The sequence below is a fragment of the Glycine soja genome, chromosome 4, assembly GCF_004193775.1.
Source record: "Glycine soja cultivar W05 chromosome 4, ASM419377v2, whole genome shotgun sequence".
Taxonomy (NCBI): domain Eukaryota; kingdom Viridiplantae; phylum Streptophyta; class Magnoliopsida; order Fabales; family Fabaceae; genus Glycine; species Glycine soja.
Window position 1 is genome coordinate 3338516 of NC_041005.1, and position 19403 is coordinate 3357918.

General features: G+C 32.3%; 1 protein-coding gene across 1 annotated transcript; it reads left to right on the forward strand.

Moving 5' to 3' along the window:
• The first annotated feature begins 2639 nt into the window (after positions 1-2639).
• Positions 2640-4117, forward strand: LOC114408733 (cyclin-D3-1-like). The gene is made up of 4 exons (XM_028371884.1): positions 2640-3296; positions 3377-3578; positions 3678-3808; positions 3905-4117. Exons 1-4 carry the CDS (start codon positions 2793-2795, stop codon positions 4115-4117), a joined length of 1050 nt encoding a protein of 349 aa, XP_028227685.1. The 5' UTR covers positions 2640-2792.
• The last annotated feature ends 15286 nt before the right edge of the window (positions 4118-19403 follow it).

The following is a 19403-nucleotide window of genomic DNA, read 5'->3' on the forward strand; positions in this document are numbered from 1 at the left end:
TTCAACAATCCACAACCACCATCACTGCTTCTGTCTCACCTGCTTGCACTATGTGGATATAGCTATTAGCTACCCCTTTTTTGTTTGCATTTTTCTCTTTATCTGCCCCCCACTCCACCCAACTTCGTTCCTCGGAGATCGAGCCTACAAAAGGGGTAGTAGTAGAAGTAGAAGAATTTGAAAACAAAGATGCAAAAAAGAAAAGAATGGAAAAGAAAAGAGAGAAAGCAACATGTCATCACAGAAAAATTAACCCCCCCCCCCCCCCCCCCCCGCTACACGCGTATGTCGCAATTAGTTATTTACAGCCATAAGCAGAGGTACTAATTACTATTAACTATCAATAATTTTGACCTGCATGGCATGGCCAAGAGGGGAAATTTTTGAAGTAACTCGAAAGACATGCCTCTCTATCGTAGCTCTGATTCAGTCCTATTCCTACGGTCCGCTGCTCTGTTTGCAACCATTTATTGTAATGGGGCAATGGCTTGCAGAGACATCTCTTTATCGTACGTCAAAAAAAAAAAAACAAAGAACTGAGTTGTCCTTGCTTTGTGTTGCATATTAGTAGTAAATTATGTTGGGAAGTGTATACTTCCGTAATTGTCATATTGTGTTATAGTTTTCGGTCTCTGAACCACAGGGGAATGATGCTCCCGAATTGCAAATGAAATGAGATGAGAAATCTCACCGAAGGGCAAAGGGCTTGATTTATTTAAAGTCTCTTTCTATAATCTTCTTTGGGCTTCCGCAATAGAACCATGATGCAGACTCAACAGGATTGCATGCAGTGATGCAAAGAATTGAAGGAAATTATAGTTCACTTGCATTAGAGGCATCTTCGCATCTTACCAGCAGCAATACTAATATGTTGTGATATAATTAATAAATATTTTTTATTCTTAAGCATATGAGTAGGGATTCAAGCACACATTCATGTGAAAAAATATCAATTGAAAGAGGTCAAATCTCGAGTGAGGAACATCTTGATTAGAAAAGAAAAAAAAAAAGTCTTGCAATAATTTTCAAGAAAAAAAATTGAATGCACAAGTATACGATTATCATCTAAGAAATTAGATGACTAAACAATTATTTTTAAGATTATTGTTGTATTGAATCCCTACTTGTGCAAAAGTCTTGCAATTCAAATTTTTTTTAAGATTATTTTTGTATTGACTATTTTTCTTCCTAAAAACCTCTTAGTTAACTATCTCTCTTCAAAAAGAGAGATAACTAATTTTAAAAAAATTAAGGATATTTTAGAAAAAAAAACAATACACATTATTGACCAAATTTAATATGATTAACTGAATGAATAACTTTTTAAGCCATATGAATTACTTGAAATAACCTTATAAAGAAAAATAAATAAATTATTTAACACTTATAAGAAAAAGAAAAAATAGAGTTAAAAAGCATGATCTGGAAAAAACATTGAAAAATTGTTTCTTTTATTTAGATAAACTGAAAAGGTAGAGAAATACTAAATTGTATTTAATATGTTTTTATTTACTCAAATTAAAAAAATATACTTTTGTGATTATTATTATTATTATTATTATTCTTTTTGAGTATTTTTAATATAGGATTTTTCTATTGTAATAATTTTAAAACATAAAATATTTTTAAAAATAATTGTTTTATATTTGTTAATATGACATTTAAAATCGACAGCAAGTTTATTTTCAAATGAACTTGAGAGAGGGAGAAACACTTTTTTCTTAGGCTTGAGGGGTCCTTTGCAGGAGAGATCCGGATTGCACAAATATAACTGCTGCAGAGAGTCTTCAATTCCGTTGGAAGAAAGAAAGAAAGAAAGTAACTGATCTGGGAATTATGAAATCTGTTAATTATTTGTCTTAACTTTGTTTAACTTCTTGATGAAGCAATAAGCATAGGACTGCAGTTCCGGTAAAATATTCTGCATGCATCACAGCCATTTTACAAAAATGTTTTTAATGTAAAATCGGTGCAGGACATGACCAGGACTTGTCAAACCTCACAAATCAGACATCAGAAACAAAGAGATAATTCAAACATGTTATTTTCACGTGTCTGCCACTGTCTTCGTGTTAATTCCCCCGCGCGCCACTTTCTATATTTTTCTCTTTTCTACTCTAAAATGAAATCATATACTAACATTTTAAATTTTTAATGTTTGACAGACTGTAATAAAATAAAACGATAATGAATTGAGATTAAATTTTAAAATCAAATTAAAGGATAAATGCAACAATTCTCTCTGAGTCTCTCTAGCTATAGATACATGCAACAATTTAGCGCATTATTTAGGTGATTAGTGTTTTTTATTTTTTAAAAACAATTTGTCAGCAATGGATGGGCATTAGGAAGAAAAGAAAGTACTGTTGAGTCTGATTGAATTGTACAGTTGTACCTCAACTACTACTACCCTTTAAACATTCCATAAATTAATTGATAGTTAACAGTATAGTAACACGATGTTTAACATGAAGGGGTGAAAGAAGGCGAAGAGGGGATCCATTAAATTGTAGGGTACAATTGTCACGTGTCGAGTAATGTGGTGCATGGCCCATGTTTCATCCGGGTCTGGGAGCTAGCGCGAGACACTCCCAAGAAAAAAAAGTAACATTTGGTTCGGTTTGGGAAACCCGAGAATAAATAACACGGTCTCGATTATTGTCACTGCTCAGTGGTCACTCACTCACCCCTTCCTTTCTAACTCCTCAAATTGTGTGTTCTGAGAATGGAAATGCCTCCTTCTCCATCGGGGCATTCCGCACTCTCCATCCCATAAAAGTCCCAGATCCAAGATGGCTTACCACCATCAAAAATCCCTTTTGGACACCCTATACTGCTCCGAAGAGCATTGGATAGGGGAAGGTGAATTTGACCAAGCAGAGGAGGAGTACGGTAACAGTAATAGCAATAGTAGCAGCACCTTAGTAAACAACTCCCCTGAGTCCTCCCCTCATTTGTTGCTCGAAAGCGACATGTTTTGGGACGAACAAGAGTTGGCATCGCTGTTGGAGAAAGAACAACACAACCCACTAAGCACTTGCTGTCTCCAAAGCAACCCTGCCTTGGAGGGTGCTCGCATAGAAGCCGTGGAGTGGATTCTCAAAGTAAACGCCCACTACTCCTTCTCTGCCCTCACCGCTGTTCTTGCTGTCAACTACTTTGACCGTTTTCTCTTCAGCTTCCGCTTTCAGAATGACATTAAGCCATGGATGACTCGGCTCGCTGCCGTCGCTTGCCTCTCCCTCGCTGCCAAAGTGGACGAGACACACGTTCCCTTTCTTATTGACCTTCAACAAGTATGTTTCTTTCTTTCTTTCTTCACTCTCTAATTTCAAAGATACCAAATCTTACCCAGCAACTATCTTGAATTGTGTAGGTGGAGGAGAGTAGATACTTGTTCGAAGCCAAGACGATTAAAAAGATGGAGATTTTGATCCTTTCCACTCTTGGATGGAAGATGAACCCTCCAACCTCTCTCTCTTTTCTTGATTACTTCACAAGAAGACTTGGATTGAAGGATCATCTCTTCTGGGAGTTCCTCACTAAGTCTGAAGGCGTTCTTCTCTCCCTCATTGGAGGTATTTTTGTTACATCTTTCATGCAATGTCAGTTTTCTTATTCATAATTATTGTTTTTAGATTTTAATTTGCTTTTCGTTTTGTTTTCCAACATTGCAGATTCGAGGTTCATGAGTTATCTACCTTCTGTGTTGGCAACTGCTACGATGATGCAAGTTCTGAAAAGCGTAGAGCCTAGTCTAGAAGCTGAATACAAGAGCCAGCTATTTGGTATTCTCAGAATCGACAAGGTTGATTGATGTTCCGTCTTTTAATATGGTTTTGAATTATGCAATAATGCGGTTAGTTGTTAAATCTGGAACTGATGTATGTATGTATGTGTACAGGAGAAGGTGAATTCGTGTTGCAAGCTGATGCTGGAATTGTGGTCAGAGTTCGAGGGGAAGCAATGCATGAAACGCAAGTTTGGAATAGGGTGGATTCCTGGAAGCCCAAACGGCGTGATGGATGTGTCGTTTAGCTGTGATAGTAGCTCCAATGACTCTTGGGTCTCTTCCTCACCGGAACCATTGTCAAAGAAGAGTAGGAGTGAAAAATAGCAGCTGCTTCTACCAAACCCTTCCAACTCAGTTTTTCTCCGTCGCCTTTAATTTAATTTCAACTACCCTCCCTTTCTTATGGAAAACATATATAGTCTTTTCCCCGCTTTAATAACAGCGTATCTTTCTTTTTTTTCTCCTTTTGACGAGCAAGTTAAATTGCCAACCATCTCTGCCTAGCACTACTTCCCCCCTTCCATTCATGAAAGCATTTATTAATGGAATTAGATTAGACTTGAGATGGCTGTAGGACTGGAAGCAGAGATAGTTGGCATTTTATGAGGAACAAATTTATAAAAATATATATTAAATAATAGTAGTATATGAGCATATCCCTGGACTAAAGTGTATTTATTGTCTTTTACTTTATCCCAATAAATCGACCGTGTATATATATATATATACATATATATATTAAGTTTTAATTTTTAAATCACTTTAATTTTCTTTTTCTTTTTACAATATCTTATGGCAACAAACATCGAATTTGTGAAAATAACTGAATTGGATTCTCGCCAAATATATATTTGGGGAGAGACAAGGAACATTATTAAGTAAGTGTAATTAAGCATGATTTGGTACATGCAAAAGAAAGATGGGGGGAGGGTAGAGAGAGTGAGCTGCCTATTTGGTTGAGCATGGGAGAGAAGAATTTTTTTAAAAGAACGGTGGGATTCATGTTGCCGATCTTCACCTACATACGAGAAGATTTGGCAGAAATTTGACATTTTACCTTATTGTTATTGTTTATATTAACTGTGCAAAAAAAACATATTAATCTTAAAAGGATATTTTCATAAATTCTATCTTTTTATTTTTCTTCGACCAAATCATCTTTATTTTTATCTATTTCTTTTCTCACCTATTCCCTCCTTTTTTTTCTTTTCCCACGACCAAGCATATCCTAAGTTCCGGACAAAATCAAACAGTGGGAATTCGAACTAAAAAACAATTGTTTAGAGGGAAAGCAAGCTAGGTGGGTTGTTTGTGCTAGCTGGATAACGTTGCAATGGAACATGCGGAAGGGAGAGAGTTGGGTTGAAAGATTTACGGGAATGAATTTTTGTTTTGCTTGTGAGGGGAGAAACATATTGTCGGCCACCGGCACATATTGAAATGAAGATATCAATGACTGATTATTTATTGGGGGGTTGACCTCGTTGGGGTGAGTCCAGTTTTCCTTTGTATTGCAATTATAGTAAAAAGTAATCATATAATGAGTTAGCCAGCTGTAATAGCATCCTTTTCCTTTTATGTTTCTATCACTTTTATTTTTATTTTTATTTCTATTTCTTTCGTGCTTGTTCAATTGTTCTCAAATTTCTAAATTTTCCCTTTTCCTCGTGTCTTTTTGTCATAGCAAAAGCCAAGGCGGACCCTTGTCTTCCCCATTGTAGTATTTGAGTAATCTTTGCATTGATGGATCTGCAGACAACTTCAAAATATTTTTAACGAAAATGTTGATTTCAGTATTTCAAAGTTAGAACAAATCAGCTTGACATTTTGAAAGATTTTCGGTAGGGTTAAGCAACAGATCAACTTCAAAAAGATTAGTTTGTCGGATCTTCTTATAGAGATCTCTACGTTGTGACATCTGAGGCAAATATTGTACTTAGCTTGTATGTATTGCTTATCTTTTTCTTATTTCATCAAATTAAAAAATAGAAAAAATAACAAGTATTTTATGTTGAGTGGGTCAATTAGCATTGGGCACTTATTGGTTTAACAGGCAAAAGAAACGAGAGGAAAAAAAAAAAAAAGCCGTGCCAATAATCTTTTGCTTTCACTACTTAGATAGAAAGCGTTTGTTGGGAGGTATGCAATGGATTTTGATTTTTGAAGCTCAAAGTGCAAAATTCGTTTCCATCCTTTCTCGGAAGCAGCGCAAAGTTTTATTGGCATTTCATCTCATCAAACAGGACCAAGTCAAATTCAATGAAGGCAAATCATCAAGCAGTTTGCTCAGATCTCAACCCTCCAAATTTTTTTTACCACAGTTACATATGTGCAAGAGAAGAAAAATTATGGTATTTTTATATCATTAAATCCACTAAATTCTACAAAGCCTTTACAGAAAATTATTGCATTTTCTTAAAAAATTGTTAATGATAATGCTTAAAGAATATAAAACCTAATGTCTACACATTTTCTAGTTGCAGCAGAGCAGCAACTTAAGAAAAAAAAAAGTATAATATAAACTGGCCGTCTTAATTTGAAACCTTGTTGGTTCATTTGGATCAGTTAGTGTACGAAAATATAAGACCATGACCATTTAAGTAGAAAATAAAATGCGATTAAAAAACAAGTCACTAGAGTTTAACAATTAATTGCCTTGCCCGGCAAAACAATTTTTTTGTGTAGTGGATCTTGCTTCTGTCTTGTTCATAACACGCAAAAGACACCCACGAAAGACCCTGCATGTGCCTTCCCTAATCAAAGGGGACCATTGCTTGACTTTATTCCCTTTCTCTATATATGTGCAGCTTTGAGTTTTTTTTTTTTAAGAGGTTGAGTGTCGTGGTTGATATAATATTGAGAAGAAAACTAAAACATTAATTTCACCAAGAAAAATTGTGAGCACTTCTATAATGTTACATTGCATCACAATCCATGGGATAGGATCTTCTTATGTTAACGGCTAACATGACAATATCGCATTGCATTATGCTACTTTTTATAATCATAGTTTTATAGTGTATAAATATAATATATATAATTTATTTTTAAATTTCTTATTGATGGCAGCAAAAAAGAATGGAGATGGTTTTCAGAGCTAACGTCTTGTCTCTCGGTTCTATACACGGGAAAGGGTATAATTAACTTAAAAAGAAAGGACAAAACGTAAAAAAAATTATATATATATATTGATATTGTTTTGCTGATAAACTAATTCTAAAATACAAATTATAATCGCCGTCATTACAGTGTGGGTTGATGTTGACGGTGTGGCATGATATCCAATTTCCTGTGGGGTGAGATTTAGTTCATTGCATAGAGAGATACAGACACTAAGGGCTTGTATGGGTCGCATATCTCACCTTATTTTGCCCGGCATTACAGTGAATTAGATTTTTTGCCAAAACAAGTGTTACGTATAGTTTCTTGAAACATAATAGAGATTAAATTCAATATTAGTTTTAAAAACTGTTTGCTACCAAATTATGAAATAATTAAAGCAGAGTCTATTTGAGTAGTCCACTATGTAAATTTTTTTGCTATCTAAGACTGTAGAATGCAACAGCGCGTATTTCAACCCAAAAAGAAAAGGAGAGAAAAGACAATGATAGTCTCCTGTGGACTATTGGTGAAAGGAGGAACACGTAATTGGCTGCTTTTTTCTTTGTCTAATTTATTTGTGTACACTTGAATCTTTGAAATCGGCAAACAGGTGGTGCTAGGCAGCAGTGTTATGCTTTTGACCAGTTCAGGTTTATACTTCTATTATCGAGTGCTATTATATACTGTAAAAATTTATCAAATTAATTTCAATTAAAGAATATGTTACTATAAGGCTTTCAATTAAAGTTATAATTAGAACTTAAAAATTATTTTAGCTAATCTTCATTCCACTTGATCCACGAGTTAAGCACACTATCTGCACACCTAAACCAAATATATATAGGCAGTTCTACTTCTTGGACAACTGTTGCGATTAAATATGGCTTTACACCCTCAAATTATTTGCACTAAGCAATCATCATAATCCCATGGTCAATCATAATCGACCTTTTACCTCTCCAATTGGACGGCCATGTTAGTGATTCGTATAATTCATGTCGTGCCAAAAGGCTTTTCAACCACTTTTCTATGACCTATCTTTATTAATATGGAATCTAGAATTGGTAATCTCTACTCGGCATTCCCTTTGTTTTCATTCTTCTGATATTTTCTTTTCTGTCTTTCTCAATTTCTCGTACAGGGAGAAGGGGGTCCACGGAATTTGGACCCTACACTTTAAATATGGTTCTACAGTCAAAATTGATTTCACCGCGTGAATGCATTAAGTAGTGTAGAATGTAGAAATTCCAGTTTCATACTATAATTATATGATTGAACTCGGGGAAATAATTGATCCGAAGAACTATAGAAGCTCCTTTTAATTAAAATATAATAATAAATGAGATGCTCATCAACATTGAATAGCAGAAGAAAGAAAAATGGATGGAATAGAGATAGAGGGGCCCCCTATACTTATAATAGAAATTATAGAATCTGATTTTGGAGTAGAATTGAAGAGGCGAAACAACAATTCGAATTGTCAAGTTACCAGGAGATAGAGATACACATTCCGGGCGTGACTGTTATTAATGGTCAAGAAGCCCTCTATCTCACGGCCTCAATGCAATGCACAGGAGGAGACGTATATACAAAAATATCAAATGGAACGTGAATTCTTTTCTTTTTTATTTCTCTTTCATTCAAAATTAGAAATCTATTTATTTTCTTCTTTATCAGCACTGAAACTGCGTAAAGGCTTGTTCACATGGTGCACGGGATAAGTATCCAATGGGCTTGTGGGCTTGGGCTGGGGCATGGAAGCTGTCACTATCTCAACCTGGGTAATGCCAACACACTGCTGCTACTCAGTACAGTTCTGCATTAACTAGGTCTAGATCTGCCATCTTCTCTTGTTGTCTTTGCGTGGAAGGGATCCACAACTTATGCCATCATTTTATTATTTCTTAGTGTTAGAATACAATGGGTGAAAGTTTAAAAAAAAAAAAAATTCAAATCCCACATCTTTAGGATAAACATTTGAATAATATTTCACTCCCTTTATATAGAGAGTCTCTTTTTTTTATTTTTTTTTGTCTCAACTGAGAAATATTTTCTCAACTTTTTTTTTTCCTCCCAAATTTTAGCCGCACTAAATTTTCGGTTGACCATTAAAGTGACTTTTCAAGTCATATTTTCGGTTGATTATTAGAGTGACTTTTCAAGTCATACAAAATGGTGTAATTTTAGAAATGTTCCTTTAATGTGGTGGTTGATGGTCTCCTTGCACAATTTTTGACAGTACCATAAAATGTCTTAAAAAAAGCGACATTATTCACGACTCGGTAAGTAATTTTTTTGATTTACCATAAATTATTTTTACGGAACACATTATGCCACATTTGGGTAATCAGATCCTACATGTGGTCCAATTCGGGGCCAGCTTCGCTCAACGTGGCCCAATTATCGTTCGATTTTATTGTCTCAATTCTCATTTTCTTATCTTCAAAACGCAAAAGGATAGCGCGTGTAGGCTTTTGAGGGAAAAAAAAAGGGTTTCTAAATCCTCTGAGTGATAGTAGTAATCCGAATATTATCATTTTCCATATAAAAATAAAGTGCTTTCTCAACTTCTCATGTTGTTGACTTTACGTACACAGAGGAGCATGACATACTGACATGAGCAATCTACCTTAGGTTACTGCCGATAGAAGATAATTGTCGAAGTAAAAAGTTGTTTGTAAGAAGAAGAAAAAAAAAAAAGGATGTCATCTAGGTCAAAGTAAAAGAAGAGTATCGGATCGTGACAATAGTAACTTATATAAAACAAAAATGTTATTCTTTCACGGCTTCACACATTTGATAATTAAATTATCTTGCACTGTCTTCAATATATATCGAAGCTTAAGTATCACTCCATAAACAAAAATGTTATTTGGTGGATATTTTAATTTCTTATTATTAATATTATTAATTCAAGTTACCCATTACTAACAGATATATTTATATGCCCCCGTCATATTTATAGCTTGACTGAAAGTGTAAAATATATTTCTTTTATTTTTATTTTTAACATAATATTATACTTTGCCTTGCAATACACTATCATGTTACACATGTAAACACTTTAGTATACTTTAGTATTTGTTAGTTGGAATTGGTCTCTCTTTTTTCCTTTTCCTTTTTAGATTTTACAGAGAGGTGAATGTGGTCAAATAGTGGCAGTCAATCAATCGATATAAATGGATATCTAGCTACAACTGGCAGTGTGGGGCTATACCAGCGTAGGCTCAATCCTATTATTATTATATATATCTAAAGTTTTTACTCAATCGTAAGTCGTAACCATTTAACTGTAAGAAAAAGTAAAGTAGTAATTTCATCCTTTAATTTTACGTCAAATTTTAATTTAGTTTATTATCTTTTTTCTATGCTTTAAAAAGTCACATTTATCCTTCCATAAACTTTCACTATAATGTCCTTTCAAAAAACTTTCATTATAATGCCATTAAACCTTGCTATTTAATTACCAATTATCACTGTACCCAAAAAAACTACCCATTACCGTTGGAAATTGGGTTATTTCATCACCCATCTTCCATTCCTCCTTTTTCACTTCTCTCTTCCTCCTTCCTATATCACCACCATCACAATCCATATATTTGCTCACCTTCCACGCCGACATCTTTTAGCCATACAAATCATGCTATGTTTGGAAACTCATAAATGATTTTTTTTAATAAAAGTTATGCTAATGGGAAAGAAGAGCCACACTGAATAATTGGTTGACTAATGCATCTATAGTTTTATAGCTAAATTTATATCATTTTATTTAATATATAAACACATCAAATAAAATATAATATAAAATTATTTGTATTCGATTATGAAAGAACTTACAGTATTAACTCAATTATTCATCCGATATTACTCTATCTCTTGTGTCTTTTTATTACATCAAACACATACTTAGAGAACTAAAAATATACTTTAAAAAATAAAAGTAGCCACACTTTAACGTTTGAGGGACCAATTAAATTTCAAAATTCTTTAGAGGGCTTATGCAACTAGACCCTAATTTTATACGACTATATATTGAGATTTTACTAAAAAAAGATTGAATTAATTATATAATAATTTTATAATTTAAAATATTTTCTCATCTAATTGAAATTTTTAAAATTTATGTAAATTATCATGCACGTTTCCTTTTTATTAATTTTAGAATATTTTACTCTTAAAACATTTATAGAGCGCATGCAGAAATCACAAGATACTGTTAGATAAACTGTTAGCATCGAGCTCGGGTACACTGCAGTGTTGAGTAGCATTGTCTATTTCCTAAACTAGTTTTGTCTAGTTGAGAAGGAAAGTGACATTTTATAGGCGTAGTCAAGGATTGCGCCAACGCCACCGTAATCATGAAGAATTGGAAGCAATCATAGATGTTGCCAACTAGTTTCTGCACAGAACGATAAGCAATATGTGAATCAACCATTCATTGCACTTTGGCACTATCTCATACCACACCATTGCTGCTCATTGCCCTGCTTCTCAAGCTTTTACACATTATATACACACACACACACAAATAATCGAATAACAAATTCTGAAATACTAAAGTTTCATCCACTATTTTTTTAAGAGCGGGATTGTGAGTTTTAATAAGGTTCGAACAGTGCCCCAACCGAGAGAATCCCATTTTAATTTTAATAGAGGTAATCCATGGACTCGACTATTTCTTCATTTTCATTTATTGGGTCCTTCTTGGGCTGTGTCTCGTTGGTTGAGAACTGGCCTGTGTTATTTTCGTCACTACTTTTGTTAAGTTTACTCCCAACTTTTTTTAGTTTTTTTTTTTTTTTTATAAAAGTACATTTGACAGAAATACATTTCCCTTAGATATCTCCATAAGCTGTTTATATGCACAATGGAAATATTTTGTTGAGATACACAATGAAAATGTATTTTTGTTGTTTAGTTAATTTTATATATAAGTCACTTTTTTAAAAATTATTTTTAATAGTAAATCAAATTAATTATGATATGAATTAATTTTCTAATGGTAATTAAATTACAAATGAAAATATAGTTATCCTTTTTAATATTAATTGAATTAATTATGATATAAATTATATTTTAATTTTAATTAAATTAATAATAGTACTATTAAAAAAGTATTTTATATCATAATTAATTTGATAGCTATTAAAATGGTAATGTGTATGGTAATTAATTCAATTTCAATTAAAAAAAAAGCTAATTTGTATCATGATTAATTTTATTACTATTAAAAGGTCACTTTTTTAAAAAAATAACTTGTATATAAAATTAACTAAACATCATAAAGTTTTGTTTTTTATTAAATAAATTAACACAACAAAAAAAAGTTTTAATTGTGAATAATTTCACAATATACAATGAAAACTCGTTTTTACTGTGCTGAATTCACACCTCCTAACACAAAAGAGATGAGTTTTCGTTGTGTACAAACCCCAACGAAAAACATGTTTTCTTAAAGGATATTTTGGTAAGAAAACCCAGGAAAATTGGGGTGTGAGTTTAACATCGTGGAATGTGAAAATAACAAGGCCCTTCTGAATTTTGTATTGTATAATCGAGTTGTCTCCTCAACCAGTATAGCTCACGCAACATGGCCTGCTTCGGGGTAGAATTAAGCCAAGCATATATAAGGGGAGGCAAACTCGGGCCCTGCAGTCTGAAAATATATAGTTGTAATCGATTTCTGGGCATTGTCCATTCTCCAAAGTTGTTAATGAACTCATAGGAACTACCTATTATTTCACCATACCTATCTTTTTTTTTAATACTACATAAACTTTTAGAAAATATTATAATATTTTAGTATAAAAATATGGATAAATATATGTATTGATAATATAAATAAATTTCAACTCCTAAATTTTTTTATATACTATCATCTAATTGCTAGTCATTCTATATGATAAATTTATTAACTAATTTATAATAATTATTATAAAAATAATTTCTGATTAATTAATAGGGTAAAAAAAGTATACTAATAATGTTTGAATATTATATTATATGTGTGTTGACATTTCTTATTTTCATTTTATAGTCTTTTAAAAGTGTTTTGATATATATTAAGCCGAATATAAGATTGTTTTCAATTATTGGAAATTTCTTAAAAGAATATTAAAAGTTGAGATAAAAAAGAATGCAATTTGAGATGATAGAGAGAGAAACGTTTTTGTTAAGTAATGGATAGTATATGAAATACACATTCAAAAAAGAAATGGGAGAGATGTTAAATTGCGATCTTAATAGGACATATATAGAGAGAGAATTCGTTAACATTTATATTTTTTTAGTATGAATGCGTTATTGTTTAATGTAACTTGTCAATATATTCATAAAAAAAATAAATATATACATAAGATAATTATGAAAGAAAAAATTGGCAGAAATAAACAATCAGCAAATTTTTAAATATATGTATATGTATTATACAATTCATAAACTCGATACTTACTCGGCTAGTGGTACTTATGTGCTATTCAACCCATGAACTTGGCAATTACTCAGCTAGTGATGACAATTAGCTCTCCACGATCACATACGATGCCAAAAGGATTAGTTAGTCAGTGTAACACCTACACAAACACCTTGTACCCAACTTACTTGATCGTCGAAGTTCTTTTAGCAAGTACTTCTCTAGACACCAGGTTAGGAGATTGGAGATTCCATTGAAACGAGGAACGATAGGAGAAAGATAGACAACTCGTCGAAACTCGACCATAGCTCACCACAACTCAACTAGAACTCGGCTCTGGTTCACCGAAACTTAGCTAGAACATTTGGTGTCCACCGTAGGGTTGAGGAAATTTTTTCCTTTGGCCATAACATGGTAGCAACAAGGAGAAGCGATCCTAGGTAGTTTGCTTGCTCCACTCAGGAAGAGACATCGACAATCAAAGCACAAATGGAACAATTACGCAAGAAAATTGAGGCCGACTTAAAGGCCTCGAGGGAAAAACGCGAAGTGGACATGTGATAGTTAAGGTAAGAGAACGCGAACCTCAAAGCAAAGGTTGCGATCCATCATCCACCTCCACCACCAACCCCACCAGACTCTTCATCCTTTCAAAAACCCACCCATGTCGAAACGAGAAATCAAGAAAATCATACTCAACTCTCCTCCTACAGTAATCAGGAGGAAACCCCAAGCCACTCCAAACTTAGGTCCCCCAATATTCACAATGATGCTATTCATTTGCACCCATTTGTCCATGGCATCAGGACATACCTCTACCCATGACCTGAAAGCCGTTGAATATTGAAAGATATAACAGTACATCAGATCCAGACGAACATTTACCACTCGGGTAAACTTATATTCAAACAACGACGTCGTGTTGTGCAAGGTCTTTCTTACCTCCCTCAGGGGACCAACGCTAAAATGGTACAAATGCTTACCCCCATGATCTATTGATTCATTCACAACCTTAGCCCAGCATTTGGGAGCGCATTATGCAACTAGTCGTCCTCATCACACAACTTTTGTCGCTTTGGTCAATCTGCATCAAGCTAATGACAAATTGTTGTGGTCATTCATAGAGAGATACGCGGTTGTCTCTGTCAAAATTAAAGATCTCAATCCTGGTGTCACACTGTATTCCATGATTACAACACAGAAACCTGGGTCATTCATTGGTAGCCTCTGTCAGAAGCAACCCAAAGATTTGGATGAACTCAGAGCGAGAACAACAGGATATATCCAAATGGAGGAATTGTCTGCTTTTTGCAATCAAGTATGTTTCAAAGGGTCATCCCTAGGACCTGGAATGCAACTCCCTTAAGGTCTTACTATAGTTAAAACTAGATAGTGTACTCTTTTTCCTACTCCAATATTTTTTCCCACTTATAAAAAAAAAGATTTTGCTAAAGAGGTTTTAACCAGACACGTTTGAGTAATATATTTATCAAAAGATAATATATTTTATCAAAAAGATAATATATTTATCAAAATATTTTAGTTTTTATTAAATATTTTATTTTATTTGGTTTTTTTTATAATAAATTAAATTATTTGGGTTAAATGTTTTTGAGTCTTTAGTATTGGGAAAGTCCAATTCAACTATAAAAGCTAAAAGGTCCTCTCAAAACCTAGTTTGTTCCTTATCCTGTCTCTTGTTTTAATTTTTGCTCTCGTTGGAGATCGTGCCATCAGAATTGCGAACAGCAAAAGGATAGAGGATCGTTAATTCCGCCACTTTGTTTTGAGGACTGCATAATCAAGGTAAGGAGAGTGAGCTATTTCGATCTCTTTTCCTTCTATTGTATAATTTTTTGTTGATCTGGATAGGCTAAGAAATCCAAAATCAGTTTAATTTTATTTTGAAAGTGATGAATCTTTTTGTTTAGATATTCATAACATTTAATCTTTTCTGTCAATTATGAATTCTGTCAAATGGTGTTTTAATGCTAGAATAATTCTGAAATTTTTGTGATTTATTTCCAACATGATGTTGCAATACACGAAACCAAGCGGTTGTGAATTAGAATGCACGGCTTCTCTAGTTTATTTTGCATTATATATATAAATTCCATTATCTTGTGGCTGAATTTCTATGGCTGCGTTGGAATTAATATATTTAGTGATACACGCACATGTGTTTTTGTTATATACAAATATATGTATATAAGATTTTGATTTGTTATATATGTATTATATATATATATATATATATATATATATAATATGATACATTTGTAGTGATTTTGTTCTAGATTTCAATTTCTTATATAAAATATATGTATTTTTTTTAAGTATACTTTAGGAACTAATTGATTAATTCATGAGTCCGAATATTCTGCATAGTTTTGTTAAAGTCTTGAATCTAGACTTATTTATTCTTATTATGGTATATATTATATACATGTATAGTGGCGTGTATATATATTTGTTACACATAAATATATTCATAAGTTTTAAAATTAGATATATTTTATTATTATAATATATTTGTGTTATTATTTATTCGTTAAGTATATATATAAATATTTCAGTAATTTAGTTAATGGAGACTTAAGGGAGCATGTGAATGCTATTTATTTATTGGTTTGATTTGGTTAGTACATGTATATTACATAGATTTTATACTTATTAATTAATTGACGTTGAAGATGTTAAAATGTTGCTGATTATGAAAATTATTTGATTCGGTTTATATGTATATAGGTTATGTTTATCTCCATGAAATGCTTGAACTATGGAGGCACCTAGCTTCTGCGTATGTCACTTACTCTTCATTGTTCAGACTTCAAGCTAAAACAGTCTCCACTTCTTTACCCGAGAACCAATGCGGAACTATTTTGTAGAAAGTAGGTGCCCCATAATGTCATGTATTGCTTGCTGGATTAAAAGTGCCAAGTAGAAGGTAAACAAATATACGGTGGAGAAAGTTAAATCTAGCAGACGGGCTATACTCTTCGACGTGAAGAACTAAGATTTGAATTTAGAAAAAATGATCACATTAATTTAAATTTAATGTTCTATGGTGTCTCCAATAGAATTGTTTTCAAACAAAGTAACTTTTGAGTAGACAACACAAAGAAGAAGGAAGGAATTAGAAAACCATCAGAAGGGTGAGAATTACGCCTGAAACAAGATGTGTTGAAGCGGAAACCTCCAACTAATGATAGATAATAGATTAGTCGAAATATACTAACTAACGGAGCCTACATTTCTTCAGCAAAAGCTGCTGATTGTGGGGGAGCCTTGTTTCCAGAAATATAGGCACTGGAAGTTTTCCTAATGCTGAGGCTTGGGGTGTTTGGCTGGGGCTACTCATAGCGTGGAACACGGGCGTTATGTGTAGTTAGAACTCAACTTTCAGCACATCACCATATCCATCAAAGGATGGAAAAATCAATGATCTACGAGGCAGTATGCTCACAAATTGTTTAATTAATTTTGGCACAATATTAGTAGAAATGATCAACCATTAAAAGTCATTATCTACCAAAAAAGATTTTAAGTATTGTGTCTGCCACGATATTGATGTTATTATTTATCAACATTTTGTATGTATTTATTATTTATCATTATTCTATTAAAAATTATTCTTGACTTGAGCGATAAAGTATGTTTTATAAATACTCAATTCATGTCTACTGTAACTCAGCCATACGTCCATTCCCATAGAAAAAACTACTACTAGTTCAGCTAAGACTTCTATGGAAGTCAATCTTTAACCTCAGATTCAATTTTAGATATCTCTTGAAGACTTGAACACAAAAGATAATCACATAACAATTATATGTATAAACAAGTAATGAATTTATAGAATATTATTATACAAGATAAAAAAAAGGCGTCCAGATTATGTAGAAGCAGAAGAAGAAGTGTTTAAATATAAGAAGCACTAAATATAAGGACAGGATGAAAGACAAAAAAAACACGTGATGGGAATCCTTTGGAACACAAAAAACAGGTGTCATTTTCCAGTGGTGGAGGAGGGCGAGGGGTGCTGGCGGCGTATCTTGCAAGATTCTTTGTCTCTCCTACGACTTTTGTGGGTGCTAGAGACATGTACAGAGTCCACAGATGCTGATGAAAGAAAACTATCGATAATCAAATACGAATGTTTACACATTTTAATTCTTGAATTAGCATGAAAATTAGGAAACAGAAATAAAATATTCTCTCTCTCTCCAATAAAAGGAAGGCCGGCCAGAAGAGAGATAGGAGGAGAAAATGGTTCTTAATCTTGTAATACGTTTGCTGTAAAAAGAAAAAAAAATATTGTGATGCGTTTATCAAGGATATCATAATATTAGGAATATTTTATATTAATTAAGCAAACTTTTTATTCTTATTTACTTATATTAAACAAACTAAATAATTAGGAATTTTTATTATGCCAGACAAAAAAAAATTAAACATAGGGCTGATTTCTTATTTTTATTTTCAATGATTATGTGGGTGCATTGTCCGTTTTTTTTTTCACTTGATATCGTTTGTAGGCTTTTTTTATGATGAGGGGATATTTTTAAACCTAATTTTTCAATTGGAATGACTTTTAAAAAATTATTCAAAATCGGATAAGTCGTGCAGGTGTTATAACGACTTCTGAGTTAGAAGTCGTAACACTTGTTCTTAATATTTTTTTAACTAAAGTCGTAAAACTTTTTTTGAAAAATGTAATTTTTTGTTTTTTGAAAAATATAAAAGTTTATATATTTTTTATGGTATATTTTTTAACTAAAGTCATGTACTTGTTTGTAACAATTAGTAAATTAGTACGATTATGTCCTTCTTTCACTTTTACACAATGAACATTTTTTAGGTCTATTTGAAATTGATTCGTCTATCTTATTATGTATTCGAGTAATGACCGACCTTCCTAATGTTTGTCGTCATTTCGAAGGATCAGACATAAAATCTGGATCTAAATATTGAGGTCATGTGTCATCACTTCCAAGGGAATGAAAGTGATGCTGATAAACTTTGAAAATATTTTTGTGTACAGCATCAACAAAGTCGTCATAATTGGAGATGAGAAAGTAAAGAAGATAAGATATCTTTGTTTATTTGTTTGCCTTTGTTTTGGTCAGAACTAAACTAGGTATTGGCTAGGTCCATGGGTCCATATATATCGCATTATCTCAGATCTATGGCGATAATTAGTCATCTTATGCAGCCAATCACAATCCTTATCTTTCCATTCATCAATTATTAATTATTATAATTGTAAGTATTACTACTATTAGCAAATAGTATATCAATAATCCAACTTGCTATTTTCTCTTTCTTTTTCTTCGCGGGCGGCGCGTTTAGCTTTGAGCCAGTTAATAGCTAAGCACGTGCACAACGCATTAGCTGTGTGACTCAAAAAAAAAAAAAGAAACAGAAAACGCAGTGACCTATCGTGTTAATTAGTCACCGATCCTACCCATCCAGTCTCTACCGCCTCATTTTTTTACTAGATCCTAATAAGTACTTCATTTTAAATAAGAATCGTATTTAGCTTTTTAACTAATATTAATTACTTTTTTATTAATGTATTATATTAATTTTTGAATGTAATATTAATTTTAAGGTTAGTTTTGTAAAATTATTTTTTTCTTTTATTTATTTAATAATTTTTTTATTTATGTAAAATAACTTAGGATGATAAAAAAGTTAATGATTATACAGGAATAATATTAAACAGTTATATATTATTATTTAATTATATATTATTGTTTGAATAAATTTTAACATAATTATTATAAAAATCTATAAATTTATTATAGATAATAGAGCATATGATTAGATAATTATATAAAATTATTTTATACTTTATCAATGTATATAATTCTTTTTTCTCTTAAAAAATAACAAATTAAAATACCATTAAAAATCACGCCAGAGAATATGAATAATGTTTTTACTTTTAAGGTAAAAATTTTCCAAAAAAAATATCAATAATAATCATTAAACTTGATTTAAGGTATAGAAACATTAAAAGTAATAAAAAAGATCAAAGGCAATTTTTGTCTTCATATTTTTTCTAATCCATAATCTTAGTTCTTTTAATTTTTT